This window comes from Desarmillaria tabescens, assembly GCF_030435595.1.
Source record: "Desarmillaria tabescens strain CCBAS 213 chromosome Unknown EV420scaffold_4, whole genome shotgun sequence".
Lineage (NCBI taxonomy): Eukaryota > Fungi > Basidiomycota > Agaricomycetes > Agaricales > Physalacriaceae > Desarmillaria > Desarmillaria tabescens.
The window spans coordinates 1,075,887-1,102,754 of record NW_026848303.1 but is presented as its reverse complement, the minus strand read 5'-3'; the positions used below and the strand labels follow the sequence as shown (position 1 = coordinate 1,102,754).

Genomic DNA, 26,868 nt, shown 5'->3' with positions numbered 1-26,868 from the left:
GAAGTTTGAGCCGATTCCTAAGAGGGATCCGTGAGTGGGATTAACCAGTGCGTAGTACTTCGAGAAGGAAATAGACAGCCCCTAACCAATCAGAGATGCGTAGTTATTCACATGCAGTAACGGAAATCTGAAGCTTAGCTGACTGCATAGCACATCGGCATGTAGTACATTTACGGTACTGAGTCTTCTACTAGATATGCGAGAAATCTAGAGAAGAAAGAAATATCGAGCAATTTTATAACTATGTCGGGAGGACGAGAGACGAGGGGAAGTGAAGGGCCTGGTCATCATCCACATCACTGATCTTGGATCAGTCTTCCCTAGCTTTAGGACATCCATGACGGATTTACGTATTAGTGAGTGTGTCCGCAGAAAGGAATGCTATATCAGGGAAATGAAATGTTCGGGAATGTAATATATCTAGACGGGATCCCACAAAGCTGTACAAACCATAGAGTCACACCTGAATGAGGACTGGAAGGAGTATCGAAGAATATAACGTCCGAGTGAGAAAGAAAGACATCATATCGACTTTAATGTAATGCAACAGCAATGGATCCGGGTGCTGAAAGTGTACGACTTGCTACTAGGTTGAGTATTCAATGAGATCTGTCGAGACATCGAAGGGAAAAGACATACAGAAATGAATCATGCAAAAATATGCATTCCTAAGCCAAGCACATGTTAGCATTCTCCTCCGTTCCTGGCCCAGGTGACGGCCGCCATCCACTCATTCTTGGTGAGGAGGCCCGCTTGCTCCGCTTTCTGAAGCACGGCTACAACCCAGTCTTGGCAATTCCACACTCCATTCGGCTCCTCAACTCTAACCTGCGCTGCCAGCCTCTCCAGCTCTTTTCGTTGGGCGAGACTCATCGTCTTGATCACCTTCCGCGGGTTAAACCTTTTGCTGGTCGCGGTCTCTACCTGTGTGACTGCGCCCCAGTTTGTAAGATGGTTACACCCAGCCTCCTGCACCACCTCCAGCCGTCGATGGAAGATCTGAACATCCCCGTCTTTCTCTACTATTTTCACCGCCCACACCAACTTCCAGTGCAAATCTCTAAGATCGGTGAAGCCGGATATACGCGTAACCATGATGTGAACCGGGACTTCGGCGTCGGGGTCAGGGTTCCAATAATTAAGGTCGATCGGCGGCAGACGACCGAAAGGGCGCCCCATCTCGTTAGGTAGGATAGATCTTCGCGTCATACTTGTATATGTTATCTCAGTATCGGGTGGTGATAGCACAAACTATAAGTACCTGTGTGGAGTGGGAGAGAGAAGGTGCTAGAACCTGCCGACACTATCCCACCCACTTATCAGCGGCCCACATGGATGAACATGGACGTCATCGCTTTGACCCCGTGGCAGTCCCGTGGATAGGTAATTCACGTACCATCTATAGAATGGGCGGGAAACCTCACGGCTGGGGCGGTACAAGTACAAGTGGAGATCCTGAACTAATACACCGGTTGTCAGACACTTGCATCGAGCAGTCTTAGATAAAAACTACCGTATCACTTAATTCATCCCATGGACCAGAACCGGCCCAATGCCGCGGAGTAGCTTCTTTCTGGCTCCACCATCTCGCCCCACACAAAAAAAATGACCTCAGACCAAGGCCGTGACCATACGGCCCCCGAGCGCAATAAGAGACTATCCCAGAAGCGCGGGTACCACCCAAATGTCTCCCAATCCAAAATGGCGGTAATGATTCCGTTATCAACCATTATATTTTGGTCATTGAGATCGGCGTGCATCAGCACTATATCCGCCGCGGGGCCGTTCAGGCTATCTTCGGGAGGCAGCAGCACCGCACCATGACCTAAACGAACGTGCCAATAGTTGTGAAAGTCCACAACTGACTGAAAATCACCTGGCTCCTCTATTCCCAGCATGGTTTCCTGGAGCGCAGGCTTGAAATATGAATTTCGATAAGGGCCCTCTGGCCAAGACCCCAGGGATTGGCGTGAAGTGCCAAGAGTTTCCAGCTGGCGCTGGTAGGAGTTGATTGACTGAGCAATATTACGGAGGGTCGCTGGGTCAGAAATCTTGGAGACGCGAAGAGTTTGACCCTTGACTCTATCCATAACGATGTAACACCTGCTGTCGCGCACAAAAGCCCAGTGGACACGAGGAATAGGAATGGTGGTGAGCTGGCGCACGTGTTCCATGGCTCTGGCTTCGCGCATAGAACAACGGAAGCGCTTCAACACTCTCGTGTCATCGAGGTAAATGATAGATGCCCATTGTAAGGAGGGATTTCCCTGCACGATTTCCTCCAGAGAGCGAAGAATTTCGTCAACGACAGAGTCGGGTGGGTTGAAAATATCAAGTGAGGGTGTGGTGGGTGCTGATTTATGCAAAGCAAAGCGAAGAGGGCCCCGTAAAGCAGAGAATAGTGAAAAAATATGACCAAGAGCTGTGAACAGATATCGCTGCGAATGGTACAATGCCATGTTGTATTTCTGTCCTTTGCTCGGCATGGAGTTCCGCTTCGGAGTTTGCCGGATCAATGACCGTGGCCGGGACCCTGTATCATGGCGTGCCTCTTTTATCCTCGAATTGTATCAAACTCGTGAAGCGGTCCCATTTAGCACTTGGCACGGCATGATAGACATCATCTTACGAGCCAGGGGGGCTTGGTTTTGTCTTGGTTATGTACCACACTAGGTCTGTGATATGTAAAGATTACAGTCCAATTGTATCAAGACTGTTCAGATATTACTTGCGTCCGTTTCTTCTTCCCCGTTCCCGCCTTCTTCTTCTTTGACCTCGTAACCTTTATAGGTTCCGGGGCGCTTGTCTGAGGATCATCCTCCGGCACATCATATTGAGCGAAAGATGATGTCGGTGGCGGCGGTGTGCCCCGCGAAGGTGTTGATATGTTTCTGGGAGTTGGCGGTGTTGATTTCACCACAGCACCCTGAGGCATTTCGCCATCTTTGTCGATGACGATCGGTTCCAAGGATACTTCAGATATGGTGCGAAGTGTGGGTATCAACGGATCAACAATGTCTGGTTCTGTCGCGAAGAGTAGGTCGGCAAGGAGTCGTGGGTAACCGTGTGAATATACTTACCTGCCAGGGATGGCATCCCCTCAAGTTGAACGACGGGTATTAACTCTACATCATCAGGGGGAGTAGGTTGGTCTTCAATGATGTAGTACGGGTCATCTTTGAGCTGCTTCAGTCTCTCCGCCTTGCGCTATAAAACGAAATACGTCAACGAAGTTGGTATAAGTACAAAAAGAGGGAAATACCCGTTCTCGTTCTGCACGATCCTCCGCGGTCTCCTCAATAACAGCAGGAGTCAACACGTCCTCATACAATAGGCCGTCGCCCTCCCTCCGCTTCTTCTTACTCCTTGCACCGTTCGTCTCTTTTTCCTTTCCCTTCTTGCTCTTCCTTACTTTACCGTTGAGCTCGTCATTAGGCTTTGGCGGCGGCGGAACGATCCACGCATCCAGATCCAAACCCTCCGGTACTGGGACGCTTTCCTGCGCTGCGGTACCGACTGGGTTGAGTTGATACGTGCTGAAGAGAGGCTGGATGAGGTAAAGACTCTTAGGAAAACGAGGCTCGGCAATAGGATCGAATGACGAGCTGGCCTCGCCAAATGACGTCTCCGGTATCGGATGGTGTGAGTCAAGGTCCGCTTGTATGAAGCGGAAGAGCTGTATAGTATTCGCTGCCTGGAATATCATCAGAACGAAGTGAAATGAGAGTGTGATGAATTCGCACCCGTTCTTGCACCTCTATATGAGGACTGCTGACAAACTCGCTTCCTCGACTTATAAAAGTCGCAACAAGGTCTTTCACCTCGGGCAGATCGTCCTCAGTCCAACGCTGCGCAACTTCAGTGGCCCAAAATCCAAAGATCTTTGTTGCTGCTTGAATATAAACAGCGATGATATCGGGCGACAAACGCGATATATCGGGCTGCAACAGATAGGGAAGCAGCTTCTGGGGTTCAGCCAGCTCACTAAATTCTATTGTCAACGAGAACGCGACATTGATTAGAGAAAACGCAAACCTGCAGTATTCACCACATATCCAAGCAGCTGCCCATAGTACCTCAGAGCAACTACCCTCATCGTAAGCATTCCGAAGCATCGTATCGTCGATAAGCAGTGTGTACATGAGCTTCACAGCATATCGCCGTGCTGCTCGAACACGTCCCACCACATCAACCAGCTGGTCTCGAATTTGGGATCCAACATCGACATTGGCGACATGGGCCAAATCGACGAGGACTGACAGGTACCATTCAAAGTTTGTGACATTATCGTATGTGTCCTGAGAGCACATGGTGAGGATTCGTTGTGAAAGGACAAGTCGATACGCCTTGGACTGTGATGGTAGAATGTGAGGTCTGGCGCTCTGTGGAGACAAAGGTATTAGGTGCTGAGCAAGAGACTGCGAGGCAGTTGGTATTGGCGTTGTTGTGTCGGATACTAGATGCGAGAGAACTTGCTGCACGATCGATTGAAGGTTATCTCGATTGACCTACAGTTTATGCATGAGCCTCTGACCGCCTCTAATGACAAGGACTAATTACCATGGCCGATACCAAGTCAAGAGCACGCATGCGGATACTGATATCCTGGTCGCTCACGCTTGCTAGAATAGTGTCTTGGTATTCAGCCACTAGGTAGGGGTGAGAAGGGACGATCTTGACCATTGCAAGGAGAGCAATGTACTTCACTATTACGCCATTAGGTATCTATAATATGCCTGCATCGCGGACACGTACGGTTCTGATCCGCGTCTTGAATGAATGTTGCGAGCTTGGAAACACACAATCGAGCTAGAGAATCACCAGAAGGCCCTCTGAGCATTCCTCCAATGATGCACGTATGCACGCATTCGTAAAGTAAAGAGATGGCCGACGTTGTCGATATGAGCTCCGTTATGGGCGGTTGCAGCTTGCGGACTAGGCGAGGTTCGTGAGGAGAAAGGGAACCAAACTAAAGACGGGAATCAGAGTAAGAAAGAAATGCGTGACATGGTAATTACTAGTTTAATGATTTTGATCAGCATCCAGTTGTTAGATGAAGTAGTCATTAGATGAAACAGGACAGGCGCCAAAGTAAGATAATCCTGGGGATTCCTTCGCGCTAGTTCACAGAGTACGTTCACAGTTGCAGCAACGACACCTGACAATGTTATTACAAAACTATTTAAGCCCGTAGCAGTTACCGGATGATGCTTACTGGGATCTGCATCCTCTAATCGTTCCTTTAGCTTCGATATTCCCTGGGTTGATATCTCTGGATATTTAAGCATTGCCTTAAACAACGCGACGACTGCGCGTTTTCGAATATTCGGGCGTGAATGGCTCAGCATTTTGATGAGCTCTGGCGCAAGATCTCGGGCCAGATCCGGAGTAGCAATATGAGAGATTCCATTCAAAGTTACTGCGATATCAGCTGGCGTTGAAATCAAGTCCTAGGGCGTGTCAGGGAGGCAAATGAAACATGCCGTACAGCATACCTTCTTCAGCAAATTCGTCGTCAGCATCAGGACGTCAGTATCTTGGTCAAACGACTGGACGGCTGCGAGATATCCAACACTTTTGAGATGAAATCTGGGCGATGACATGACTTCTACAACGTGGAATGAGGCCCAGCTCATGTCATGACCGAGCATATCAAGCTATGAGACGTCAGATTCGGTCCATCGACAAGGATAAAGACACTCACGTAGGTGAGCTTCAGTACTGCACCAGCCTTGAGCTCCATATCCTCGCTCTTGATTTCACGTCTTATCTCCTCGACGGCCTTGGCAATGAACTTGGCCTCATCCTTCTTGTTGGCTCGAAGCCCTCGAATGAGATCCTGCAGCGTGCGCTCCCACATCCGTAGTTCTGGCACCCGCGAATACACCTTGCAAGCGTAGCAGATGAGGAAGAAGGTGAATGGTTCTCACAAGACGCGTATAGACAGTAAATGCCCGAGATGGGTCAATATCGAGGCAAAACTATAAAATAAAAAATAAAATACACAAAATCCCAGAAAGGAAGGCAGTGCCAAGTTCGAACTTTGTCCTTTTGTTTCCCACTTCCATCTTTCTATACCTTCGGTACCTTACATAGGACGTGTCAAATGCATATAGACCGCGACGTTGCCATATCCACGCGCAACGACGTATTCGAACAGTTTTATGCTTGGGAGCAAGAAGATGCCCGTGCTCGCATCTTGTCTCTCGCTGTCGATACCGACAGCGATGATGATGACGAATTTGATGTTAGCTTTGAAAACAGCGCGCAGACATCTAATGCTGACTTGGAGGCGACTGGGGAAGCGTTCTTAGTGTGGTCTTACGATGAGGGGGGAGTGCGAACTCTCAGTGGCACTGTCTCTTGCATAGAAATCCCGGTGCCAGTGGATTTTGAACCACATCCCCCATATGTGTCATGCACACCTGCCTCGAGAAGCGCAGAGAAAGAAACTTTTGATTTGACGCTTTCTGCTGAATCTCTTCCTTTCATTCCTTTCGCTGATAATCCCAAGTTCCCGTTGGCGGAGTACTTGGCTTACTACGAATCTTTCGAATGGCAGGTCGATTTCGTGGATCCAGATGGTGAGCTTTTCTTGCACTGTTTTCAGATCTAACACGTTCCCCTTGCAGCTGAGGTCATAGAGATCGAAGTCGCTCGGCGATTGCATTGTGACCTTGGTTTGTCATTAGATGCAATAGACGAGCTGAAGGTCTTAAGACCCATGAGACTCTCGCATGATTCAGGGTTGATCTGGGATACCTTTCAGAGGTTGGCGGATGAATAGTGCCTTGCGATCTTCGTTAACTTTCTTGCAGAGACATACCAGATCTCCCATGGTTGGACGAACCTGTCATCATGACCCTACCGCCCCGAAAGTTACCGAGTGAAAATGATTTGTTAAACGATATCAACAGATTCAGGCCACAGCTCTGTCCAAATATGAATTGTATCCACCTCGCCTGCAAGATTCATCAATGTGGGTTTTTTTTTCGATGTTTGAATCATTCTAACAGGCGCTAACCAGTTGAGTACCCACCAATCAACCCTGTCACTCCGACAAAAACAAACCAAAACCTCAAACTACGACAGGGAGCTCCCTGTGGGCCAGACTGTTACTTTCACCTCGATGAAAACCATGATGGCATGATAGTAAATTTCCCACCAATAGATCCTTGGTAATCCACTGATCTCTCTCCAGGAAGGCGTCCAGTGGACGAATCCAGAAGACGAAGAGTTTCTTCATGGTGTATTGAAGCTCGACCCAGACATTTCGCCCTGTGCTTTGGCTGTCATCTGTCGAAAGAGATGTTTTGAAGTATGTTCTTTTCTGTCTGTTACCTTCCTCTGCTTATCCTGGATATGAGGTCTACATTTACCGCACTCGGCTCATTCCCGATGAAAAGGTCTTCGTAACTGACCCGGAAGAACAACTACAGAGACAATCTCAACTGGTGTTTTGTATGAAAAACAAAGTTGGCCATGCTAACGAGACCCTGATATCTTTCTACAGATGACGACGATGCTACTGATGATTCATTGACATTTATCCCGTCAGTCAACGTTTATCCCAGTCATAGCTGATAGTACCTGATATTAGTGCTGATAGCATACCACCTTGTGGCCATCCTGGACCATGTGACGCGAGTAATAATTGTCAATGCTATTTTAAGTCCTACCACTGTCAAAGAAATTGTAGATGTGGCTTAACATGTGAGTACATCGATATCTCAAAAGTCTTTTCGTGAACTTCAGTATAGGTCCGCGTCGCAGGAAAGGCTGTGATTGTACCCACGAGAAAAAGAAGACTGGACTTTGCGAGGATGAAAAGAAATGTATTTGTGTAGCCAGTGGAAGAGAATGCGACCCAGAGCTCTGTCTGGGTTGCGATGCACGGTACGTGTTTCTGTTGTTGAGGGGAAAGTCCGCTAAGCATTGGCTTAGAGGTATGTTCTCCATGATTAGAATCATACAATAATCCTCACTATCTAGGCGTCAAATATCAAAATAAGTGCGAAAACGTCCCCTTTCTGAGGCAGAGATATGCTGTTCGTACTGCGTAGCTCTTCATCCGAATTATATCATCATATTCACTTCGCTTCCCAGCAACTTGAAATAAAGCGAGGTGCATACGGCCTAGGTGCCTTCACGAAAAGGGAAATTAAGCGCGGGACAAACATCGGCGGTGGGTGGACCGTCTTCGATTTCCACAATGCTACTAACGTCACTGTTGTAAGAGTATGTTGGAGAAATTCTCTACCTTGGTTTCGACGGCGCTCTCGATCTGACTGAGCTAATCCACGACCATACGGGTGTCAACTATGCATTTGATGCAAACGCAGGTGACAACGTCCGTACCATTGATGCAGGTCGACTCGGAAACGAAACTCGATACCTCAATCATTCAAAGAGGCCGAACTGTAGTACTAGTCGTGTGTCGTCTACTTCCCAAACCTTACGCTGAAACTCACCTCTTTCCTGGGAAAATAGTCAGATTGGTCAACGGAGAGTATCGACTACTACTCACCGCGCGTCAGTATCCTTTCTTTTCCTCTTATGATGAAGATATACAGACCCCGGGATCGCAGACAAGAATGTGAAAAAGGATCAGGAACTTTTCTTAGACTACGGGAAAGCCTACTGGAAAGGAGTACGAGTCTTTCCTTGTTTATACGTCCTTACACATCTAACACCGACATCCTCAGAACGAACCCGATGCAGAAGAAACTGAGGATGAAATCGAAGATTGAGCACCGCGCTATGTGAATGATTTAGGAAGCAAAAGAAAGCATATTCGTAACCGTGGATAAATATCATACATAAGATCACCAATTAGTATTTGACAGTCTACACTAGACCGTCTGAGGCGTTGCCAAATTTGCGAGAGGCAAACTGGTCATTTAGAGGAATCGACTGCACAAGCTGAGATCAGTGGGCCGCTATGTGAATTGGAGTAAAGAAACATACTTCGCAGCGACTCGTAGTATGAGTGTCAAGCTGAAGGACAGACGTTGTCCCGGCTCCCTTGTTGCTCGGGAAAATCCCTTGTCGAATGTAATCGCGCGTATTCAGGTTAGCGAGAAGAGTGTTACAGTACAAGGGACACGTGATGAAGGAAAGGGCAGCGTAAATATCCTGCTCTTCCCAGATTACAAGCTAAGGATATCGAATTAGCAGGGGGAGACGAAAAAAAGCAATTGCCATACGCCGAGGAGAGTCAATAGTGTCACCAAGGAGGTCCACAAACCCGTATTCACAATAAGAATGGAGAGGCGGTGGAGTATCTGGGTTGTGCTGATGTACGCAGTTCAGTATTTTAGTGTTCGTCCAAGTTTCATAATTTCCCTTGTACAGGATGGAATCTTACCTTCTTAATGCGTCCTTTCTTCCTATCCATAGTATCGAGAGAAGGGAAGCAGATATTAGTATATCTACTGCGGCGCTAATCGCCCATACTGATTCAAGGAGTTTCTGCGGATGATGATACGTCCGAGAATTAGTAAATGAGTAAGACATAATGCTCGGATACGCACCGTTACTGAGGACATCGTCGACCCTGGATCCTGGCTGTATAGAGTGTATTGACTACCAGACCGAATATCTATAGATAGATGATAGCATACCAGACGATCACTAAAGGCTTGTGTGCGTAGGTTAGTACAGGGTTGAATATGCAACAGAAATCCTCACCGATTGTTGCAGCTGAAAAGCAGTCAATGACGAACGTAAGAGAATCCCCGATCAAATAATGGATGAATGATCTCACGAAGGGTATAGAAAGAAGCCGGAACCTGATGCACCGCGTCAATTCGATATTAACATCATAGATGTGATGGCGGACTCACGAATAGCAGGATAGCGGGTCTCCAACGGGATTCAGAGCAGACTGACCAACATCTTCAGAGAGTTATCGGCGAAGGCTTTTGGACACCTACATCGCCAAATTCTCCACGTGAAAAAGAGCTGCGTAGTGGAGGCAACGAACTGCCTATCAATCAAACGAGTTAGCTGCAGTTTAAGACCGAATCGTCTTTGCCTACCGTAGGAATTGATGTATACTGGATTTTACATAAATCAGTTGGGTACGCGATGAATTTGAGTGGAAAAGGGAGCACTTACCTAGGTACCAGCTTCGTAGGAAGATGACTTTGAGAACGGTTCCACGTGATAGTACGACTAGAAATGGCACTTACACTTCAATGGTAACTGGAGAAACGTTGTTGTCTATGACTCTCCAAACTGTACGTAGGCGTTGAGCATGGAAATTCATTGAAAAACCGGGTATCTCACATCCGTGGCTCAGGAACGCCGTGTGTAGCGTGTCAACAATCCTGAAAATAGAACTGAGTGAGAACTCTCCCGCCGACAAGGAAACAGCTGACCAAAGGAAGATAACCTAACATATGGAGAAAATTCTCATGAAGAGATAGAACATCATAGAAAAAAAGATTAACCAGTAGCTTGAGTGAAGGGTGATCACGACGGTGGTGACTGCATAGGTGCTCAGTGTTGAGGGTCCATTCTAGAATACCGAAGCTCACTAAACAAAATATTGGAAACTAAATGACCCAACGTATGCGGGTTCGAGTCAGTGCAGGGTTCGCTGTTATTTGTGACGGAATACACACGTTTGGACGCAGGTCAAACCCCACAGTGCAGCGGTTATCACGACACTGATATACTCGATGTATATACCGAGAGGGTGATTCATGGAGGGTACTTGGGAGAAGTATCTGATGGCACCATGCTTATATGGGGATCCTAAAGCTAGTGCTTTCGAAGCGGAGCTACCCCGCACCGAACATGATGGATCAGTGTCAGGTTGATCCAAGAATGGCACTACGCATAAAAGTGCCGGTCCAGATCTTGATTACATGGCCAGTAAAGCAATAAAAAGTAAGGCATGAAAAGCTCGAGGATTGTTGACGATGATCATGGCCATGTTGAACTTTGTGGTCTAGCATTAAGCAAGCGCTTTGTACGAAGACGAAGGATAGTGTCGATAAAAAACAAGTGCACATTCGGACGACTCCAACTTGAATTGATAGCTCCATCACTCTGACAGCATGTTCTAGAGCTAGATACAAATGACCAAAACCATCAGGTAGTGATGTACCTCTCACCTGGGACGATAGTACCGCAACGCATGACCCTATATCGTGGATGAAAACTACATCTGACCTGAGTATCTGTGTCTTCGATCGTCTGCTGTCACCGTTCATGCCGAGGACTATGATGGCAAATGTGAAACCTCGAAAACTTCGTCTTCGAGGCTAATTCTCAGGCTGTACCTTGTGCATTGATGTCTGTTCTGATTTAAGAATTGATGGTGATTAATGCTCGCTCTAACCGTCTCATTGATTGATATCTTTCATGCTTTGAATACACTTGCACCGCCGAAACTTGATGAATACACGCGGACGGGCTTAAATGAAGACTACCACCGGCGCTGAGCACTGCTTGGCAGAGAGGGCCGATATGCGACGATCCATGCATCGTTCCGTATTTCTCTGAGTAGAAATAAATTGCAGCAGACTTGAGAAAACCAAAGTAAGCGGGACGAGCGAGATAGATATACTAGAGCACTTACCGGATCCCATGATGGACGTAAAGAAGACCTAGAATGAAGAAAGGACATTGAGGAACGCACAAGCACTGCTCGTCAGTTCCCACGGCTGGCAAATCATGCACAGAAAAAGGTGGTTACAGCCCCTCGATGGATATTCAGATGCCGAGAAAGCGCGCGCGCGAGATCTACGCCTCCGGCTACAACATTTCCGCAAACTGTTTGGAGATCAGACTGTTCGATGCAGGTTGGTACCGGGGTCTGGCACATTGTACAACTTCGAGTTGTGTTCCTAAAATATCGGAACGATCACGTGAACATTTAGGGCAGGTTGACAACCCATCGCGCCAAACCATCTCCCGTTACGATAACTTCCAACGGAAGCAATGTCGAGACAAAGATTCCACAGTTAAAACAAAGACGAATAGGAAATCCAGCTCGTGGTGCAATGCATGAAGGGTTCTTCGGTTCATGCTAACAGGTCGATTATGAAAGCATGTTTGCGATCAACAAGTCACCTCACATGCTAAGAGTAAGTAGTTAAGGGACCTTCAGTGAAACTTGCATAGAAGACGTCAGAACTCCGTTCAACTCGCCACTGTGCCTGGTATCAGCAGGAAATTGAATTTTGGATATGAAATAAGCATGCTCCACCACGGTACGAATCATAAATGGTATAACCACAATGGTTCACTAGCATCCATGCTTTCACGCTATTACGTTACTGACCTCAACTTTACTGGGGTCCCACTGGTCATTTGTTTCTAGGGGATTCGACTGAAGTTCAAACAAGATCACTAGGTTGAAGACAGATAATGAGCGAAGGAAACGTACAGTTTGACAACTCCTAAAAGAGTCAAACTGGACGAAAGAAACCCTCTCCGTCCTGATAGTAGTGGCGTCTTGAGGCCGACCCCCATGTCGGATGTAATCGCGGATGTTCAGGTTAGCGAGAAGAGTATTGCAATACAGGGGGCATGTAATGAATGAAAGAGCAGCATAAATATCCTGCTCTTCCAGAATGACAACTTGAAGCTAAGGAGTGCGATCAGTACCATAAAAGGATGGAAGGAAGGCAGCCTTACACCAATCAAGGTAAGAACGGTTATGAGAGATGTCCATAGCCCGGTATTGACGATAAGGATGGAAAGGCGATTGAGTATCTGAGTCGTGCTGAGATACACTCAGTATCTTCCGTTTCACATATTCGAACAGGGACCGAAACGCCTACTCTTTGAACACATTGTGTCTTCTTGTCCACAACATCGCAAGTAGAGACGCCGAAATCAGTATGTCGACTGCAGCGCTAACGGCCCACATTGATTCAAGAAGTGCCTATAGGCATGCTAATTTGACCAATAAGTAGGGAAGAGGGTTGGGACGCACTGTCATTGGATAGATAGTCGAGCCTGGCCTCTGGCTGTATACGCTGGTATTATTTCGACGGAGATGATCATGTAATTTACCTACCAGACAATTACAAACGCTGTGTAAGAACGCATCAGAAATTTGAGACTGTAAACGGTAGAAATCATACCAAGAATGGCGGCTGGAAATTAGCACGAATGAGAAGTTGTACGTCAGGTCCCATAATACTAGTCTCGCGAAAGGAATACAGAGAAGCAGGGACCTAGCATAGTCGTCAGCTCACTAGAGATTCATGCATGCGAAATCTCGCCTCACGAATAGCAGAATGGTGTACCTCCAACCAGATCCGGAGCAAACTACGTATACATATTTCAGTTATTTTCAATGCCAGCTTGCTGGATTTGAGAAACTCACATCGCCAAATACGCCAGGTGAAAAAGTGCTGTGTTGTCGACGCGACGATTCCCTAATGACAGATTAGCGACTGTGTAACTTTCTTCTAAGACTCGGTTATTTCTGCGTACAGTAGGGATTGACGCGTACTACAGTCAAGTCAGTGACGCAGTTAGGGAATGGCATGGGTGGAGTGTCTTACCAGATACCAACTTCATGAGGAAGGGATAATGAATACTAGGAACAGTTGTAGGATTCGGACGATACTTACACTTCGATCATAGTCGGAGAAGAATTGTACTGAAGGACTCTCCAGACTGTTGTAGAGTATCAAGTTTCGAGCCGAGCGGAGCCCGAGAGAGCACCTACACCCATGACTAAGGAGCACAATATGTAAACTGTCAGCAACCCTGCAAAGCTGCTCAGCGAGAATGTTTAAGTTGCAGTAAATACTAAATATACCAGAGGAAGATGACCTAGGAAGTCAAGAAAAAAATCAGTCAGCTTGGATAGGACTATCAAATTAGCATGAATGGACTGACCAGCAGCTCGAGGAAAGCATTATCACGTTGATGGTGACTAAACAAGACAACTTATTAGCGAAGATCATGTCGTCACCCAAGACTTCAGCTTACTAGACGAAATATTGAAAGCTGGTGGCGTAAAGTTCAAGGACAAGCGTAGGAAATCCACTAAGAAAGAGAATGCGTACGTTTGGACACAGGTAAAACCCCACAACGCAGCGGTGATAACAACACTGACATACTCGATATGAATGCTGACTGAGAGTTCCATGGGGATGTTGTGGAGACCTTTCCGGCCAATGGCATACTTATATGAGGATCCGGGAAGGTTTGATGCGATGATCAGGATAAAATTTGGATCAGTATCCTGATAGAGCGGGGAACTTGAAAAAATCGCCGGTCGATGATGCGCGTCAGCATCAATCAGCATCTGTAGAGCATTTAAGCGAAGATAAACGAACCTGGATGTGTAGTCCGAGATCTGTACATTGAGCTGCTCTATCTGAACGTGAAAGGAGACTACATCTGACTTGTCGAATAATCAACTATGTACATCTTTTCTTCCTCGTGGTGATATCTGTATATCGCGTCCCAAAATTGGATGTAAGGCAAACGTAAGAAAAAGACCGAAACGCATCAGAAAATGATACATCGCTCACTTGTGATCGTCTTTATATTAGTTGAGTAAAATGGGACAGTCGGTGAGTCTAGCCTAGGTAGTTATGTGCGACCTCACGCACCTGCAAACGCGTAATTCCGTGGGGCGCGTATTCAACGAGATACCGGTATTCTGTTGAAAGAGACTCGAACCATTGGGCCCATCGGAAACATATACAAAGCAAAGAATGTATAGGTAAAATCGGAACAGTGCATCAACGCAAGTGGATGCGCGTTTCAAGACATCGTTTACGGTGATAGACCCGATGATTCGGTGTGCACACATATAGACCTCGATCAAGATAGATGAGCATCGCATGACGGGGACTTGGAGCTCACCTGTTGTGCGCGCTGCCAGCAATCTGGTATCGACGTCAAAGCAAGGACACGAGGAAGGTCAAGACAAGACGCTACCGTTAAGGCATAGGCGGGTGAAAGGCAAAGTTCATCAGCCCTTGAGACGCTGTTCCGCCGGCTCGAGTCCATCATTCGCATCAGGAGATCGGATGGTTTCCAGTGATCCTCGTCGTGAACATTCCGGAATGCGGCCGTGACGACGAGACCGATGAAGCTGACTAGAATAGCAGCTAATATGCTGGAGTTGGATCGCAGGATATATCTTTCTTGACTTTCTATGACAAGAGGGATATGATCCTTGGCCATGCACAGAACTGTGCTATCCACGCGGGGATTTATGCGGTTCACGATAATCCATGATATAGACCACGGAGAGATGGTTCGGGGCGAGTAGACGACTGGATACGCACCTCTGGTCACTGAAAAAAATACCATATCTTGTAGATGATTCAGTTGACGGAGACGTATAACGCCTCCGGCTACACCATTTCCACAATAGTTTTGGAAGCTAGACTTTGCTACGAAAAATCAGCATAGCATACGGAAGCAATGTTAAGACAAAATAGTCTACCGTCAACGCAAAGCAGAGTGAGCAGAGTGAAAGGAAAAATACACCAGCTCTTGCAGCGTTGCTCCCCTACATTCGCATAAGGTCGGGAGGATTCCAGAAATCTTTGTAGTTTAAGGGCGCGGTGCATAGTCAGAACACGAAGAAACCAATCATCTTGGACGCTATGGCGGAAAAGCCGGCTGGTAAATCTAGATCTGAAAAACGGAAGATAGAGCCTCAGAACATACATTCGCGAATTGTGCTGCGACCGCAATAATACAGGCAGCCACAAAACGTCCGCTGTTCCAATACTAGTAAGCTGCGTTCCTTCACTTTACATGCAAGCCAACTCCCACACTGGCAGGGAAGCGGTGGCAGAGTCCGATCGGATATTTCGGACCGGTCCAGCGATTGCTCATCAGAGGGACTCCGGCCACCTCTAGCTCAGCACCGCAATCTTCACGCCTCTTGGTCGTTGATTTGATTCCCTCAAGTGCTCAACCATGGAAGCAGATGAAAGTCTAGCAGCTTTGATGCCTCTGATCTACGTCCTTGTCTTCTTAATGTAATGGCCTTCTCTCTTGCGAAATTTGCATTCTGTCGACTGACCGGATCTACTAGTACCGCATCCATCTTCTGGTGCTTCCTGTCGTCCTGTATGGGCCTGTCTCTCCGTCAATTTGGCGCCAATCTCTGGGAGTACTGCGTTTTGAGCTCAAGGACTGCAGCGGGTGGACCACAGAGCATGAGGCGACGCAATCACGCCTTTGGTGAAGAAGAGCTCTGGGAGATGGAGTACAGGGGGCGGGGTGGATGATTTTGGACATTATCGTGTTCAAAAACCCGTCAAAGAGGGATATATTATTTGACCAGGATCTGCGTGCATTCTCCGATTGGTTCTGTTTGGTCCCTGGGGTATAAATACGAGTACGTGTTGGTTTGCCCGCCTTTACGCGTCTTTGACACGAACCACCACATCCATCCTATTGTTTCTTCATTGCTATCACCTCGCCTTTGCTATTACTCTGCGTATACAATCATGAAAATTTCATCCAGTTCATCGCTTCTCTTTGCTACTCTCGCCATTTCGTCGTCGTCGTCGAGTCTCGCTGCGCCTACTGGTGATACTTCCCAGGCTGAAACTTCACTCCCATCGTCCTCGAGCAACCACCATATAGCGTCGCGGCGCGGCTCTTTCAATATGGCTAGGTCAGACGCGGAAAGTGGTGTGTAGTCTTCGCATATCTGAGTATATGCGCGTTTTTTGATTCGTCTCAACAGCAAGAAATGTTGTACAGAAGCGCGACAATATTATCGGCACCATCCTTTGTCCCGTAGAAGGCCTTCTTCCTCTCGTTGGTTCACTTCTCGATCCAATTATCGGAAATCCCTGTTCCTTGAATGGTGCCGCATCAGCAAAAACGGTGGAGGATTCAGCAGTCAACGGGCAGTCTCCGTTGGGCGCTTGGGACAAGGCAGCTTCGAGCGCACCTTCAACGCCATCACCGCCAGCGCCGCCTAACACGCCAAAGCCTCCTATAGACGCTACGGTGCCCGCGTCTTCGCCCTCTTCTCCCAGTCCGCCCTCCCAGCGGCGAGATGTTTATGGTCGCTCGTTGCCGCCAAGGGCTGTTTCTGCAGACGCCGACCAGAAGCCATCGGATCCCGCTTCATCCGCCCCTCCTGCGACAGAGCCATCCAATACGGAAGATGGTCCTACTGAAGACAATTCAAACCAACCGTCCGCTGGCGCGCCCACCGCCGAGACTGCAGGAGCGTCTGTCAACCCTCCCAATCCTCCAGAAACACCCGCTGGCGCCCCTGTCAAACCCAACGCACCGGTCGACTCTTCCAAAGCCAAAGCGCCGGTTGGCCCTTCGGAAGCCAACCCTCCTGTTAAACCTTCACCGCCAGGCCAGGTACCGGTACCAGAACCAGCACAAGGCAAAATTCCGAACTCACCAGCTGGAACGCCGGGTCCTGCGCCTTCGAAGCGGGACAGTGGTGTGCCTGAGTGGTGAGACGTTTAGCTGGGAATTTTCGTACGACGCTATCATTGTATCTGTATTGTCTTAGCTGGACAGACGCTCGTTATTTTACATACCCTAACTAAATTTAATGTTGTTCTTTGTGTAGCACATGAGGTACATGTCCCTTCCAGAAAACGTCGCATCACACAAGCTTGGCGTTCAGCTTCTCATCGTTCTATGGACGTAATAGCGTGTAAAAAATCACGTAGGCGCAAGTCGTGTTTTTTCCGGTCGCAAGTTTGTTATCACTGTCCAAGTTCGCTGGAAGCTTCTCACAAGCTAAGTTTGTTTTTCGACAAAAGTTGGCTATTGGCGACAGTCTGACCTAGGCCGCGATATTTGAATATGGTACTATATGGCGCTTATGCCGTTCAGCTAGCCATATTACGAAGTTTGACCTCTCCAGAAATTAGAATTTCGTTCTCACCGCGGCTCACCAAGCTCAATCTTCATGGGCTCGCAGTATGCAGACCATAGAGCATTTGGATCCAGAGCTGAGCGCTGATTGTCTGGATGATGTCGATATATATGCCAGTTCTCAAACGGCACAAACAGCATGCCCACCTTTACTTCGAAGCATCGAGGATAGCCAGCTACTCGGAATAACTTCATATCCTGGAAATCAAATGCTGAAGGGCAATAAATCTGGATTCATTGCGTGAAACAGTGATGGGAAATAGGTAAAGCAGATGAATAAGAAGATGAAGGAATGCGGGCCACCACGGCAATGGAGGAAAACACTTTGGAAATACTAACCACTGAAATAATGTCAGCCCGCCGCTGAACCACCTCGTCCCGCTCCCCAGATCTTCAAGATCCAGACATCGATGGCTAGTAACTGGCGCTGACGAGAGTCACCTAACTTACAGGGAGATGCGGACTTACGTACTCACAGTGACTTGCAACCGGGAAAAGACAACTTGGACCGGCCTAAATTTTTACACGCAAGTTATACACCCATATCGCTCTTTTCCACAAAGCCGTCCGCAAGAGTGATAACAGGGCCGGTGAACCAGAAACGGCCACTGATCAGGTAGTACCCTGTGGCAAGGGTGATTATCCCTCCAATAACAACGACAGTATAGTTCATGCTTTGGGCGACAGGCGCGGGCGCGGCGGGGAAAAGAAATACAACCATCATGAGAATCATGAATGTGGTAGCGACAGAGGCCACAGGGCCGCTCTAAAAAACCGGTTGGTTCGAGTTTTGCAAGCAAGTAAGCGAATGACATACAGCTTTTCCTAGGCTGAATGGCCCTGGTGCGAGTGGCTGCCCTCCGAAGAAGCGCGCAATGATGGGTGTACAGTAGCAGAGATACGGACAGAACACGCTCATGGTGAATATCGCCCCAATAGCTGCGCTTCCTGCAAAGGAAAGAAGTCCAAGAAGTCCGGCAACAAAGACGCACATGCATACGGCGTTGGCTGGTGTACCGGAGTAAGGATTGATGCTGTAAAAGAGGGAGGAGAGGGGTAGGGCGCCGTCTCGGGAGAAAGCGAAGACTCGTCTTGAGGATGCTATGAGCTGGGATGATGCTAGTCAGGATGGGAGAGGTGAGGGCGGTTGGGTTGGGTACGTACGACGTCCATTCCGGCGATGAACCTGGAAGGAAGGAAGGGTGAGTGAATATACAATGGAGTGTGTTGCGTTATGGGTCTTACAGAAGGATCGCTACAAATACCCAGAAGGTTATCGTTCCACCGGTTCCCAAGCTGTTTGCGAGTATCTATCGGGTGTTGAGTAATGGCGCTCTTGGAAAACTTCAATTGGTACTCACGACAGCCATAGGCTGTTCTATTGGACTGGAAAGGAGGGCGGTGAGGTCAGTGCCCATGTTGAAGACTAGACATATGTTGACGGCTGTTACATCTGTAAGGAATGCGTAAGTGAAGAACATGCAAAAAACCTCACCTAATCCGAGAACGTATCCAAGACCGATGGAGCTCAGGATGGCGAATGGGACGGCAGTAGGCGCGTCCCGAGCCTCTTCGGACGTGTGTATGCTGGAATCGAAACCGCCTTTGAAAAGAGTTAAAGACATGAGAGCAATAATGAGATACATGCAAACTCACATATCGTCCAGCATGGAGCGAGCAAGCTCAGGATAAAAGCGAATCCATCACTATAATCCGAGACTACGCAAGTCGGTAACTACTATAAAGACAGTCTGAGCACGCACGATTCTCAAAGTGGCCCAAGGCATACTTGGCGGTGTTCTTGTACTCCGAAGGTGTAGCTATTGGGAGAGCGACGATGAACGCGACGAAAACACTGTTAAGGATTTATTGGGAATGAAAGTAGCAGGATGGACGAGAGACATACGCGATATTAAGGAAGTTGAAGGCGGGCAATGATTTTCGTCGCCAGGCTCGCTAATACTGCGTGAGAGGACCAGAACGGCGCAGAAGGTGCCACTATGCAAGTATTTTTAGAGTTGCGCAGTATTTGTGAGCAACGGGACATACTATATCTGCCCCGAGGTTGCCTATATAAGCCCCATCTGTGCCCAGGGTGAGGGTTGTTAGTATCGTGAGGGCGCAGCTATAGTCCTACTGCTGCGACTGCTGCTATGTATCCAATGGTATTGACATCTAGAAATTGCACATCAGCGGAGCAAAGGGAAGAAGGTAGGGAACTCACATCCGATAAGCCATGCAAGATATCTACGGCACGAAGGAGGGAAGAATTTAAAAGTCCAGTAATACAAAGCGCCAGAGGTGGGTGCGGATGAGCCCATTTCTGCCATTGTGAGTGCGATACACATGAGAAAGACGCAGCCGGTTAGGTACTGCTTTGATTATCGAATCAGGCGCCAATGGGAGAGGATGATAGACTTACACCCCAGACCATCGATACGGGGCCGCCGTAGGGGATTGAATAAACGAGTATAGATCTTGAAGAAATGGTTAATCTGGAAGTATACGAGGAAGGACAGTAGAAGCTCACGCAATACCCTAGACGACACCGTTAACACTGAAAGCCAAGCCGAACAGTTCATAACGGGAGAAATCACGTTTGAATTCCTGCTTGTATCCCAGGTGTGCAAGGACGGACTCGTCGGATTCCATAGGGACGAGAACGGGAAGACGATGAAGAGGCAGGAGCGAGGGGTCGTATTTAAGCCTGTGACTGTTATCAGTTCTTATTTTGTTTATAGTAATGAGAAGGCCACGCGGTGACGTGAATAAACCCGCAGCTTACTTCGCTATCTCGAGAAACTGACCGAGTATTAGGTGCGGGGCCGTTTAACCGCGTCGGTGATTCCAAAGAGGTCACCGACATGCTTGAGAAGGGAATACCGACGCTGATACAGAGTCAGCATTTATCACACGTGGATAGAAGTATAGGGGTCAGCAGATGTCGTTGCTTGATGGAGGGGTAGAATCACGGTAAGTAGCGTTACCGATGAGTCCGTTCTTGAAGCAAGAAGAAGAGGAATAGACGTCTATTGGTGCATATCTGCACCACTCACTTGTAAGAGAATGTATTAGTGACCGCTGCTAGAGCGAGCGGGGCATTATTTCGCCATTAATGCTGTGATGGACGAAGCTCTAGTATTTTTCAAGCTGTCAGGATCAATCCCCATTAGCGCCTAACCATTTAAGATTTTATAGGAACCGACGTACAGCTGATTCTACTTATCGGTCGACCATTGTTGGCTTGGCAAGGTCAGCGGCATCTTTACCGTGCAGATAACAAATTCGTTGAATCGACATGACCGTTACTATTCAGGCGAACTCGATGTCCATATTCGGACATGGTCCGTGCGTAAGTGGCGCAGGTATAAAAGGCCAGATCCGACATCCGAACACCTCATACTTACCTTGATGGCACAAGCCCCTTCATGTACCCGGGTTTGTGGGCCGTGGAGATCCTTCATAGCACGGCGACCCTGTCCCCAGAGGGTGTCTGCGGCTTGTATAGGCTCAGGCTTATGCACCGTCTAAATATTTTCCTGTCCCACTTTGGCCACTCTGGCTGGGTGGGCCTCCTTTTTCTTTGCTGTTTACGAACGAGGACTTCCATTTGGTGGTTTTCGAGTTGCAGCAAATATTTTGGAGTTCGGAAGATTCATTTTATTACTTTCTAACGTCCTAAAGGTAGTCTGCAATTTGATTGATTTACTGGTGTATTCTTTTATGGCTTGCAGAGATTTAATACTTGGTTTCCATGTCGGTAAAGATTCTTAACAATGACTTGGTTACATGAACATTGTTGTTTTATTGCTCGAAAGGTGAATGTATCTTGTAGATGTGTGAACCTGATTCTTATGTGTCCAAGTTATATATCACTGTTTTGTCTGCGCATAAGCGTTCGAATCATTTGCAATTTGCGGGAATAGTGCTTATCTTTCGTGACGTTGGCGTATCGACCTACGCGTCAATTCGAGCTGATCAATGCAGCTCTTCTCTACTACATGAAGCAGTTAAACTCCGTGGCTAAGAAGAAAGGCACAAGAAGACTAATGCTTGGTGTAACCGACGCCCTTCCTAGTAGGCGTACTTGAGGGCTTACGGACAATGTTGACGATCATTACTTGGGGCGGGCTCCGATGACAGATTGAATTTACGCTCCAGAATCGGTATGGCCTTTTCTATCGATACGGCAGGCGGATATCGATTGGATACTCATGGGAACGCGAAGGAGACATTCTTTGTTGCTGCGGCGAAAACGGCTCAACTTCATCGATGTATACCGGGTTAACCTGGCGTTTCCTCATAAAATAACGGCTATTAATTACAAAGGAATGGCCGTTTCTTCAGTCAGACATCATCGCCCACATGGGAAAGCCAGACTTTCCATTGTAGCCTTCGAAGTAATGTGCTTCCTCACTCAACGTCTCAAATCCACACTTCTGATAAAATCCAAGCTGGACAGACATTCATGCATCATGAGCAGCTATCGTGATCTTCTTTAAGGCGAACGTACATTCTCTGGGTTTTCCCACCTCAAGACACATCTTCGCTTTATCCTTCTATGGACCGCTTAGAACATGACAGATAATCACAAACGCGTATAATACCTTGTCCCGAATCACGTCTATTAGCATGGTTGCCAGACCTCGATGACGATACGATTTGCGGGTTCCTATCCACTGAAGATGCCAGGTCGCTTTCTTTGTCCCCTCTCCGAATTCATTCGCCGCAAAGTCATTATATTCTGGGAGGAACTTGTACCAAAGGACTTCACAATTGCAATAAATCCGACATATTTTGTGACTTACCCTAGTGCGCCACCATTCGCCAAGCATAGGGCACAGACTGGCCATGAAGGGGTTTACTGCCTTGCCTTTCTCAGTGCTAACATAGTGAGTGAGGTACTGGCATATAAAGAGGAGACGCTTACTCTTCATATAGCTCACGACTTGGAGGGAACCAAACCGCGCTGGCTATGACCTTGCCTTTCGTAGCCTCTTCAACGACGTAGACCTCGCCTGAGAGAAACCCAGAAACAACGACAGAACGATTTAGATGATGATATACATCCGTCTTTCCTCCAGTAAGAGTACGGGCAAAGTCATCTATCGCAGATTCATCTTCTAACACGATAGAATATTACGGGTGACGCGAGTACCTTCCGAGAATGCGTCCTTGAAGCATTCTACGACTTCATTGAACTTAACAGACTCTGTATAAAATATAAAATCAGCGACGACTCGAATGCAAACGGATAAAACTGGGACCTGGCGCCTCGGTTAGCCTTCTGACTGCAAAGCTCGACGACATGGAATCAACGCGGGGCTTTCAACCCGACGTCTCTGCTATATATGCCCCCACGCCTCGTGGGATACATTTGATTAGAAGGGCATGAGTCTCGCCGATCCCCTTCACCGTGCATTTGCCTGTGGCGCCCATACCTAAAAATGGAGTATACGGTTATTGATTCGCTTCATCATGGTCGCTCTTTTCGGGAAGCTGCCCGTACCAGCCCGATTTTAATTGTCCTCTCAAAACGTAATGCCTAATCTCTGGGCCAAGCGATGCTCCGAATCTTAAAAACTGCTGTGTTCGGACTACTCGCATATCTAAATTCCTCCAGGAAATGAAAGAAATCGACGCTGTACCCACTACTCCTCCGTGATAGAAGGACAACGTTCGTAAACAAATTCACTTCCACTGCTGATTTTCACGTAAATCTTGTCAATTCCACTGTGTCTCGTGGTTGATCGTCAGGACCTCAATCAGGATATCATCCTTCGCGATGCGCCACTGTAGTTTACCAGCAAGCACCTCATGGTAGGGAGCCTCCCCGCTTCCGAGTCGCGATAGCTTCGCTATGCGCTTCCACCGTCTTCATACCGTGGCATTTCGGAAATTCGAACACCAGTCTCTACCTCCGATCGTCCGTAGATTCCTCGTCGCGTCACCTTGGACTTGCTGATACCATACTGCGATAACAGCCAGCGGCCTCTTGACATCCTAGCGGTTTATGTCATGACTTGCTTGCACGCAATCCACTACCGACAAATATTTAGGTCAGCAATTGCTTCCTAGATAAGATGGCCTCCGTTGCGAAATGATTAAACGTTATTTTCCCCCTAACCAGTTCTGTTCCCCAATGACGATATGTCAGGAATAGCTCGGGTAGCTTGGTACAGTAACGTTCTCATTATTCAATAAATAGGTTACCCAACCTTTAGATCATGGAGTCCTTTCCTAGATACCAGCACTAGAGATAGGACAACGCATTAGTGGCATTCATCTCATCGCGGATCATGAATGCTTTCGATGTTCCTGAAATGGGCATGAGACCTATCTTCTTGCACACCAAGTCAGGGCAGACTCACCGGTGTATGTGTCGTTTCATAGTCAACGTGGACAAAAGCCCTTTCGACATCAGGCAGCTCCTCGATCTTGTCTTGCAGTTGTTGACTAACGTCGTGTGCTTTGTACAACGGGGTTGTCGCGTCCATGACAATATCAATCTCGACGAAATAATCCGGGCCACTCTATGAGTCCGGTAAGTCAAAAGCCGAAGTCGGTTTTCAAGGAGCTCACATGATACGCCCGGACGGTATCTATTTTCTGAATATCCTCGTTGAACGTCATCGAATTGTATATCAACAGCTGCAGAAACTCGCGTGGTGCTGATTTTCCAGCTAACAGTTCGAATTGCCCGTATATTGTTCTTGACCATGAAATGATGATGCCAAGTCCGATCTAATCCAGAAATCAATAGCCGCGAGCGTCAATCGTGTAACACCGCTTACGATGATGGCACCCATGGGATCAAGGTCTGTTCAAATAAATCAAAACGTACCCAGCACCATGAGAAAAAGGACACGAACACCATCTTAATTTGCTACCGCCGGTAGACATGAGAATACCTTTAGGAACATGGTCTCGCATCGCAGTCGGATGAAGAAGACCAACGCACCAAATGTATTAATCCACAAGTCGTTACGGTGGTCTTCCCAGAGCACTCGTACTTGGCTTGAGTTCTGGCGGAACGGATAGCATAACAGAAATAACAGAAACTTCACGCCTAATCTTCCCAGTCAGCTCGCGGTTATATGAGAGAGCGAATATGCGGCGCACCTAGGGCGGAGGCCACTGCAATAATGGAAGGCAGATGGAACGCTTTCAAATCACCGTTTGACTGTGATATAAGCGACCGGACGGCTTCCACGACAACAATAAGATTTACACAAGCCATTCTGCACCGCGTTAGAAAATTCCCGGACACGGCTGAAGAGACAGACGTCGTACAAAGAACCTGCTCGGAATGATCAGAACAACGACCGTTGATGAAGATTTCACGAGGACCAACCATATACGATATTCCCTATGTTTTCTAGCCGGGCACCGCCTACAGGCCATTTACTGCTATCGAGCCTTTCGGCCTTCCGATGTAGCCAGAACAGAAGAATATTGCTGCCAATGTCAAACACGGAGTCTATTCCGGTAGCCAGAAGCGACAAAGAAAGCGACGAGACAGCAGCATACACTGCCAAGGTAGTTTTGGGTCAATAGAAATGCATTGCAATGTGTTTGGACCTACTCTGAATGACGCACAGCGCGAGATTCGAGAGCAGACTTGCCCATACTGCTATCTTGACCTGCAAAAAGTAAGCGTAAGCTTGCAAGTTCCAATGACATGCACGGGGACAGACGAAAAGTCGTGCTGAGTCCTCCTCGTCCTTTGCTTCAATAGTGTGCTTTTCCATAGGTTTCAGCAAATAAGAGATAAGCTAAAAACACCAGACGGTCAGACGACGACAAGGAAGCGCGTGGACTTCGAACTGACATCATTCTGCTTATTCTGATACTTCACGATCGCCTTGCCCTTTTTCCTATGTCGAATTTCCTCCAGTTGTGAATGGGTCCTTAGGCCTTCTCGCAGGTTATATGGGTCAGTCACCAGCTCCGTCGACGATGCCCGCTCCACGTCGGCTTGAAATCCGTCCTCGCTGCTCAAATTCGACTTCTGATCGGTGCCCAGCGTATTGGGATCCTAGACAGTGGGCGGACCCGTAAGTTCGGGTTAGCGCTACGACATATGATGCGCTCACACTCGATGCCGACAGGCTCCTTGTAGGCGTCGGGGACTCTGAGATCTTTGAATCAATGAGCATAAGTGCATGAGAGAAAAGATAACAGGAGAGACAGCTTACTGTAAAGTACAGTGGGAAACCGGGACAAAACCGAAACAGTGGATCCTAGCTGACAGCAAGCGAAATCTGATCAATGAAATCTGAGTTACCGTACCATTGGATCCTATCTCAAATTCAACGATGCCAAGATACAGAAGACGAGGGCGACAGTCTATGTCTGCCAGATCAGTCGCCGGGGTAGAGAAAAAAGAGATAGCTTTCGGCTTGATGGCAAATTTTCGTTCTCCGTCCAAATTGTGCCTTGAAGCAACCTCACACAGGTTTCTCGTTGTTGTCCCATGGTCGCTAGGCGTAAATTACAAGATGATTGATTGTCCATTATCAAGGCGAAAACAAAACACTTAGACTCAAACGATTTTCTCCAATGACCTATACAGTTATTTACCAGTCAATGAAACAGCAAAATTGGATATTTACTGTAGGTTCCAATTGGTTGGGAATTTTGACTAGGTTTGAATGTAAGAATGTGTAATACTATGCAACAATAAGATACAGTAAAAAAAAGATGCTCAAAGGTGCGGGTACAAGTCCACTTTCACAGCATTATTGTGGCGTGGGTATTCTGGGCTATTTTGAGTCATTGAAACAGTCCGGCCCATGTACCCAAACCTCATTAGTCAGCAACTTGGAATCACTCGAGTGCTATAAGAAAGCGAGATCTCCTTTCCAGTCTCCCTCTGATATACAGCCTCAAAATCTTTGCAGATTTTTCTTGCATCTTTCTAAGGAGCACTGGGTAGTTTGGCAAGCTCATTCTTGTGTGCAATGACTGCCTTTTCCATTAGCTGGTCATGGCATTTGCGAGTAA

The 26,868-nt window shown here is 47.5% G+C and overlaps 13 protein-coding genes across 13 annotated transcripts; 4 read left to right on the top strand and 9 right to left on the bottom strand.

Moving 5' to 3' along the window:
• Positions 1-1,526: 1,526 nt before the first annotated feature.
• On the bottom strand, positions 1,527-2,192 carry EV420DRAFT_1261574 (kinase-like domain-containing protein; the record flags this gene model as incomplete). Its single annotated transcript, XM_060467077.1, has 1 exon — positions 1,527-2,192. The coding sequence occupies one exon, from the start codon at positions 2,190-2,192 to the stop codon at positions 1,527-1,529; it is 666 nt and encodes a 221-aa protein (XP_060336985.1).
• A 237-nt stretch (positions 2,193-2,429) lies between these two features.
• On the bottom strand, positions 2,430-5,969 carry EV420DRAFT_812714 (adaptin N terminal region-domain-containing protein). The gene is made up of 11 exons (XM_060483563.1): positions 5,705-5,969; positions 5,496-5,657; positions 5,216-5,450; positions 5,019-5,158; positions 4,756-4,969; positions 4,561-4,706; positions 4,036-4,508; positions 3,744-3,984; positions 3,263-3,694; positions 3,081-3,207; positions 2,430-3,024 (listed from the first exon to the last, which is right to left on the bottom strand). Exons 1-11 carry the CDS (start codon positions 5,858-5,860, stop codon positions 2,708-2,710), a joined length of 2,643 nt encoding a protein of 880 aa, XP_060336984.1. The 5' UTR covers positions 5,861-5,969; the 3' UTR covers positions 2,430-2,707.
• Positions 5,970-6,057: 88 nt separating this feature from the next.
• EV420DRAFT_1510194 (uncharacterized protein) lies at positions 6,058-8,304 on the top strand. Its single transcript, XM_060471498.1, has 12 exons — positions 6,058-6,584; positions 6,633-6,771; positions 6,819-6,979; positions 7,028-7,152; positions 7,202-7,318; positions 7,368-7,461; positions 7,514-7,553; positions 7,610-7,713; positions 7,761-7,896; positions 7,991-8,011; positions 8,122-8,185; positions 8,238-8,304. Exons 1-11 carry the CDS (start codon positions 6,107-6,109, stop codon positions 8,138-8,140), a joined length of 1,434 nt encoding a protein of 477 aa, XP_060336983.1. The 5' UTR covers positions 6,058-6,106; the 3' UTR covers positions 8,141-8,185; positions 8,238-8,304.
• A 543-nt stretch (positions 8,305-8,847) lies between these two features.
• Positions 8,848-10,711, bottom strand: EV420DRAFT_1636753 (uncharacterized protein; the record flags this gene model as incomplete). The annotated part of the gene is made up of 18 exons (XM_060476629.1): positions 8,848-8,913; positions 8,968-9,156; positions 9,207-9,294; positions 9,368-9,471; positions 9,534-9,567; positions 9,624-9,640; positions 9,691-9,702; positions 9,767-9,791; positions 9,846-9,886; positions 9,936-9,988; positions 10,041-10,058; positions 10,120-10,130; positions 10,194-10,239; positions 10,291-10,331; positions 10,383-10,396; positions 10,455-10,491; positions 10,542-10,559; positions 10,629-10,711. The coding sequence occupies 18 exons, from the start codon at positions 10,709-10,711 to the stop codon at positions 8,848-8,850; spliced, it is 897 nt and encodes a 298-aa protein (XP_060336982.1).
• A 1,367-nt stretch (positions 10,712-12,078) lies between these two features.
• EV420DRAFT_1510150 (uncharacterized protein) lies at positions 12,079-13,290 on the bottom strand. The gene is made up of 8 exons (XM_060471497.1): positions 13,237-13,290; positions 13,172-13,193; positions 13,104-13,115; positions 13,037-13,052; positions 12,798-12,986; positions 12,652-12,739; positions 12,401-12,601; positions 12,079-12,343 (listed from the first exon to the last, which is right to left on the bottom strand). The coding sequence occupies exons 5-8, from the start codon at positions 12,884-12,886 to the stop codon at positions 12,275-12,277; spliced, it is 447 nt and encodes a 148-aa protein (XP_060336981.1). The 5' UTR covers positions 12,887-12,986; positions 13,037-13,052; positions 13,104-13,115; positions 13,172-13,193; positions 13,237-13,290; the 3' UTR covers positions 12,079-12,274.
• On the bottom strand, positions 12,881-14,615 carry EV420DRAFT_1510144 (uncharacterized protein). The gene is made up of 15 exons (XM_060471496.1): positions 14,313-14,615; positions 14,040-14,234; positions 13,963-13,980; positions 13,870-13,906; positions 13,790-13,803; positions 13,697-13,737; positions 13,599-13,644; positions 13,530-13,539; positions 13,459-13,476; positions 13,349-13,400; positions 13,250-13,290; positions 13,104-13,196; positions 13,037-13,052; positions 12,953-12,986; positions 12,881-12,901 (listed from the first exon to the last, which is right to left on the bottom strand). Exons 2-13 carry the CDS (start codon positions 14,120-14,122, stop codon positions 13,044-13,046), a joined length of 462 nt encoding a protein of 153 aa, XP_060336980.1. The 5' UTR covers positions 14,123-14,234; positions 14,313-14,615; the 3' UTR covers positions 12,881-12,901; positions 12,953-12,986; positions 13,037-13,043.
• On the bottom strand, positions 14,599-15,784 carry EV420DRAFT_812081 (uncharacterized protein). The gene is made up of 3 exons (XM_060483560.1): positions 15,437-15,784; positions 14,923-15,383; positions 14,599-14,870 (listed from the first exon to the last, which is right to left on the bottom strand). Exons 1-3 carry the CDS (start codon positions 15,663-15,665, stop codon positions 14,844-14,846), a joined length of 717 nt encoding a protein of 238 aa, XP_060336979.1. The 5' UTR covers positions 15,666-15,784; the 3' UTR covers positions 14,599-14,843.
• Positions 15,785-15,821: 37 nt separating this feature from the next.
• Positions 15,822-16,489, top strand: EV420DRAFT_811848 (uncharacterized protein). Its single transcript, XM_060483559.1, has 3 exons — positions 15,822-15,980; positions 16,037-16,342; positions 16,472-16,489. Exons 1-2 carry the CDS (start codon positions 15,919-15,921, stop codon positions 16,230-16,232), a joined length of 258 nt encoding a protein of 85 aa, XP_060336978.1. The 5' UTR covers positions 15,822-15,918; the 3' UTR covers positions 16,233-16,342; positions 16,472-16,489.
• On the top strand, positions 16,455-17,652 carry EV420DRAFT_1710023 (uncharacterized protein; the record flags this gene model as incomplete). The annotated part of the gene is made up of 2 exons (XM_060479606.1): positions 16,455-16,641; positions 16,697-17,652. The coding sequence occupies 2 exons, from the start codon at positions 16,455-16,457 to the stop codon at positions 17,434-17,436; spliced, it is 927 nt and encodes a 308-aa protein (XP_060336977.1). The 3' UTR covers positions 17,437-17,652.
• Positions 17,653-18,087: 435 nt separating this feature from the next.
• On the bottom strand, positions 18,088-20,211 carry EV420DRAFT_1510121 (APC amino acid permease; the record flags this gene model as incomplete). The annotated part of the gene is made up of 12 exons (XM_060471495.1): positions 18,088-18,289; positions 18,339-18,628; positions 18,680-18,970; positions 19,027-19,048; positions 19,108-19,172; positions 19,224-19,306; positions 19,358-19,465; positions 19,519-19,581; positions 19,626-19,717; positions 19,912-19,916; positions 20,000-20,037; positions 20,087-20,211. Coding segments are annotated over 11 exons (1,126 nt in total), but the record flags the coding sequence as incomplete, so codon positions are not given.
• Positions 20,212-21,274: 1,063 nt separating this feature from the next.
• EV420DRAFT_1510113 (uncharacterized protein) lies at positions 21,275-21,733 on the top strand. The gene has a single exon (XM_060471494.1). The coding sequence runs from the start codon at positions 21,291-21,293 to the stop codon at positions 21,534-21,536; it is 246 nt and encodes an 81-aa protein (XP_060336975.1). The 5' UTR covers positions 21,275-21,290; the 3' UTR covers positions 21,537-21,733.
• Positions 21,734-22,205: 472 nt separating this feature from the next.
• Positions 22,206-23,172, bottom strand: EV420DRAFT_1474940 (uncharacterized protein; the record flags this gene model as incomplete). Its single annotated transcript, XM_060469256.1, has 6 exons — positions 22,206-22,316; positions 22,470-22,616; positions 22,671-22,746; positions 22,793-22,967; positions 23,021-23,074; positions 23,130-23,172. The coding sequence occupies 6 exons, from the start codon at positions 23,170-23,172 to the stop codon at positions 22,206-22,208; spliced, it is 606 nt and encodes a 201-aa protein (XP_060336974.1).
• Positions 23,173-24,159: 987 nt separating this feature from the next.
• Positions 24,160-26,021, bottom strand: EV420DRAFT_1617498 (CDF-like metal transporter; the record flags this gene model as incomplete). Its single annotated transcript, XM_060475245.1, has 12 exons — positions 24,160-24,180; positions 24,234-24,395; positions 24,445-24,606; positions 24,657-24,682; positions 24,735-24,773; positions 24,824-24,931; positions 24,985-25,134; positions 25,217-25,393; positions 25,448-25,505; positions 25,560-25,637; positions 25,694-25,839; positions 25,961-26,021. The coding sequence occupies 12 exons, from the start codon at positions 26,019-26,021 to the stop codon at positions 24,160-24,162; spliced, it is 1,188 nt and encodes a 395-aa protein (XP_060336973.1).
• Positions 26,022-26,868: the final 847 nt, after the last annotated feature.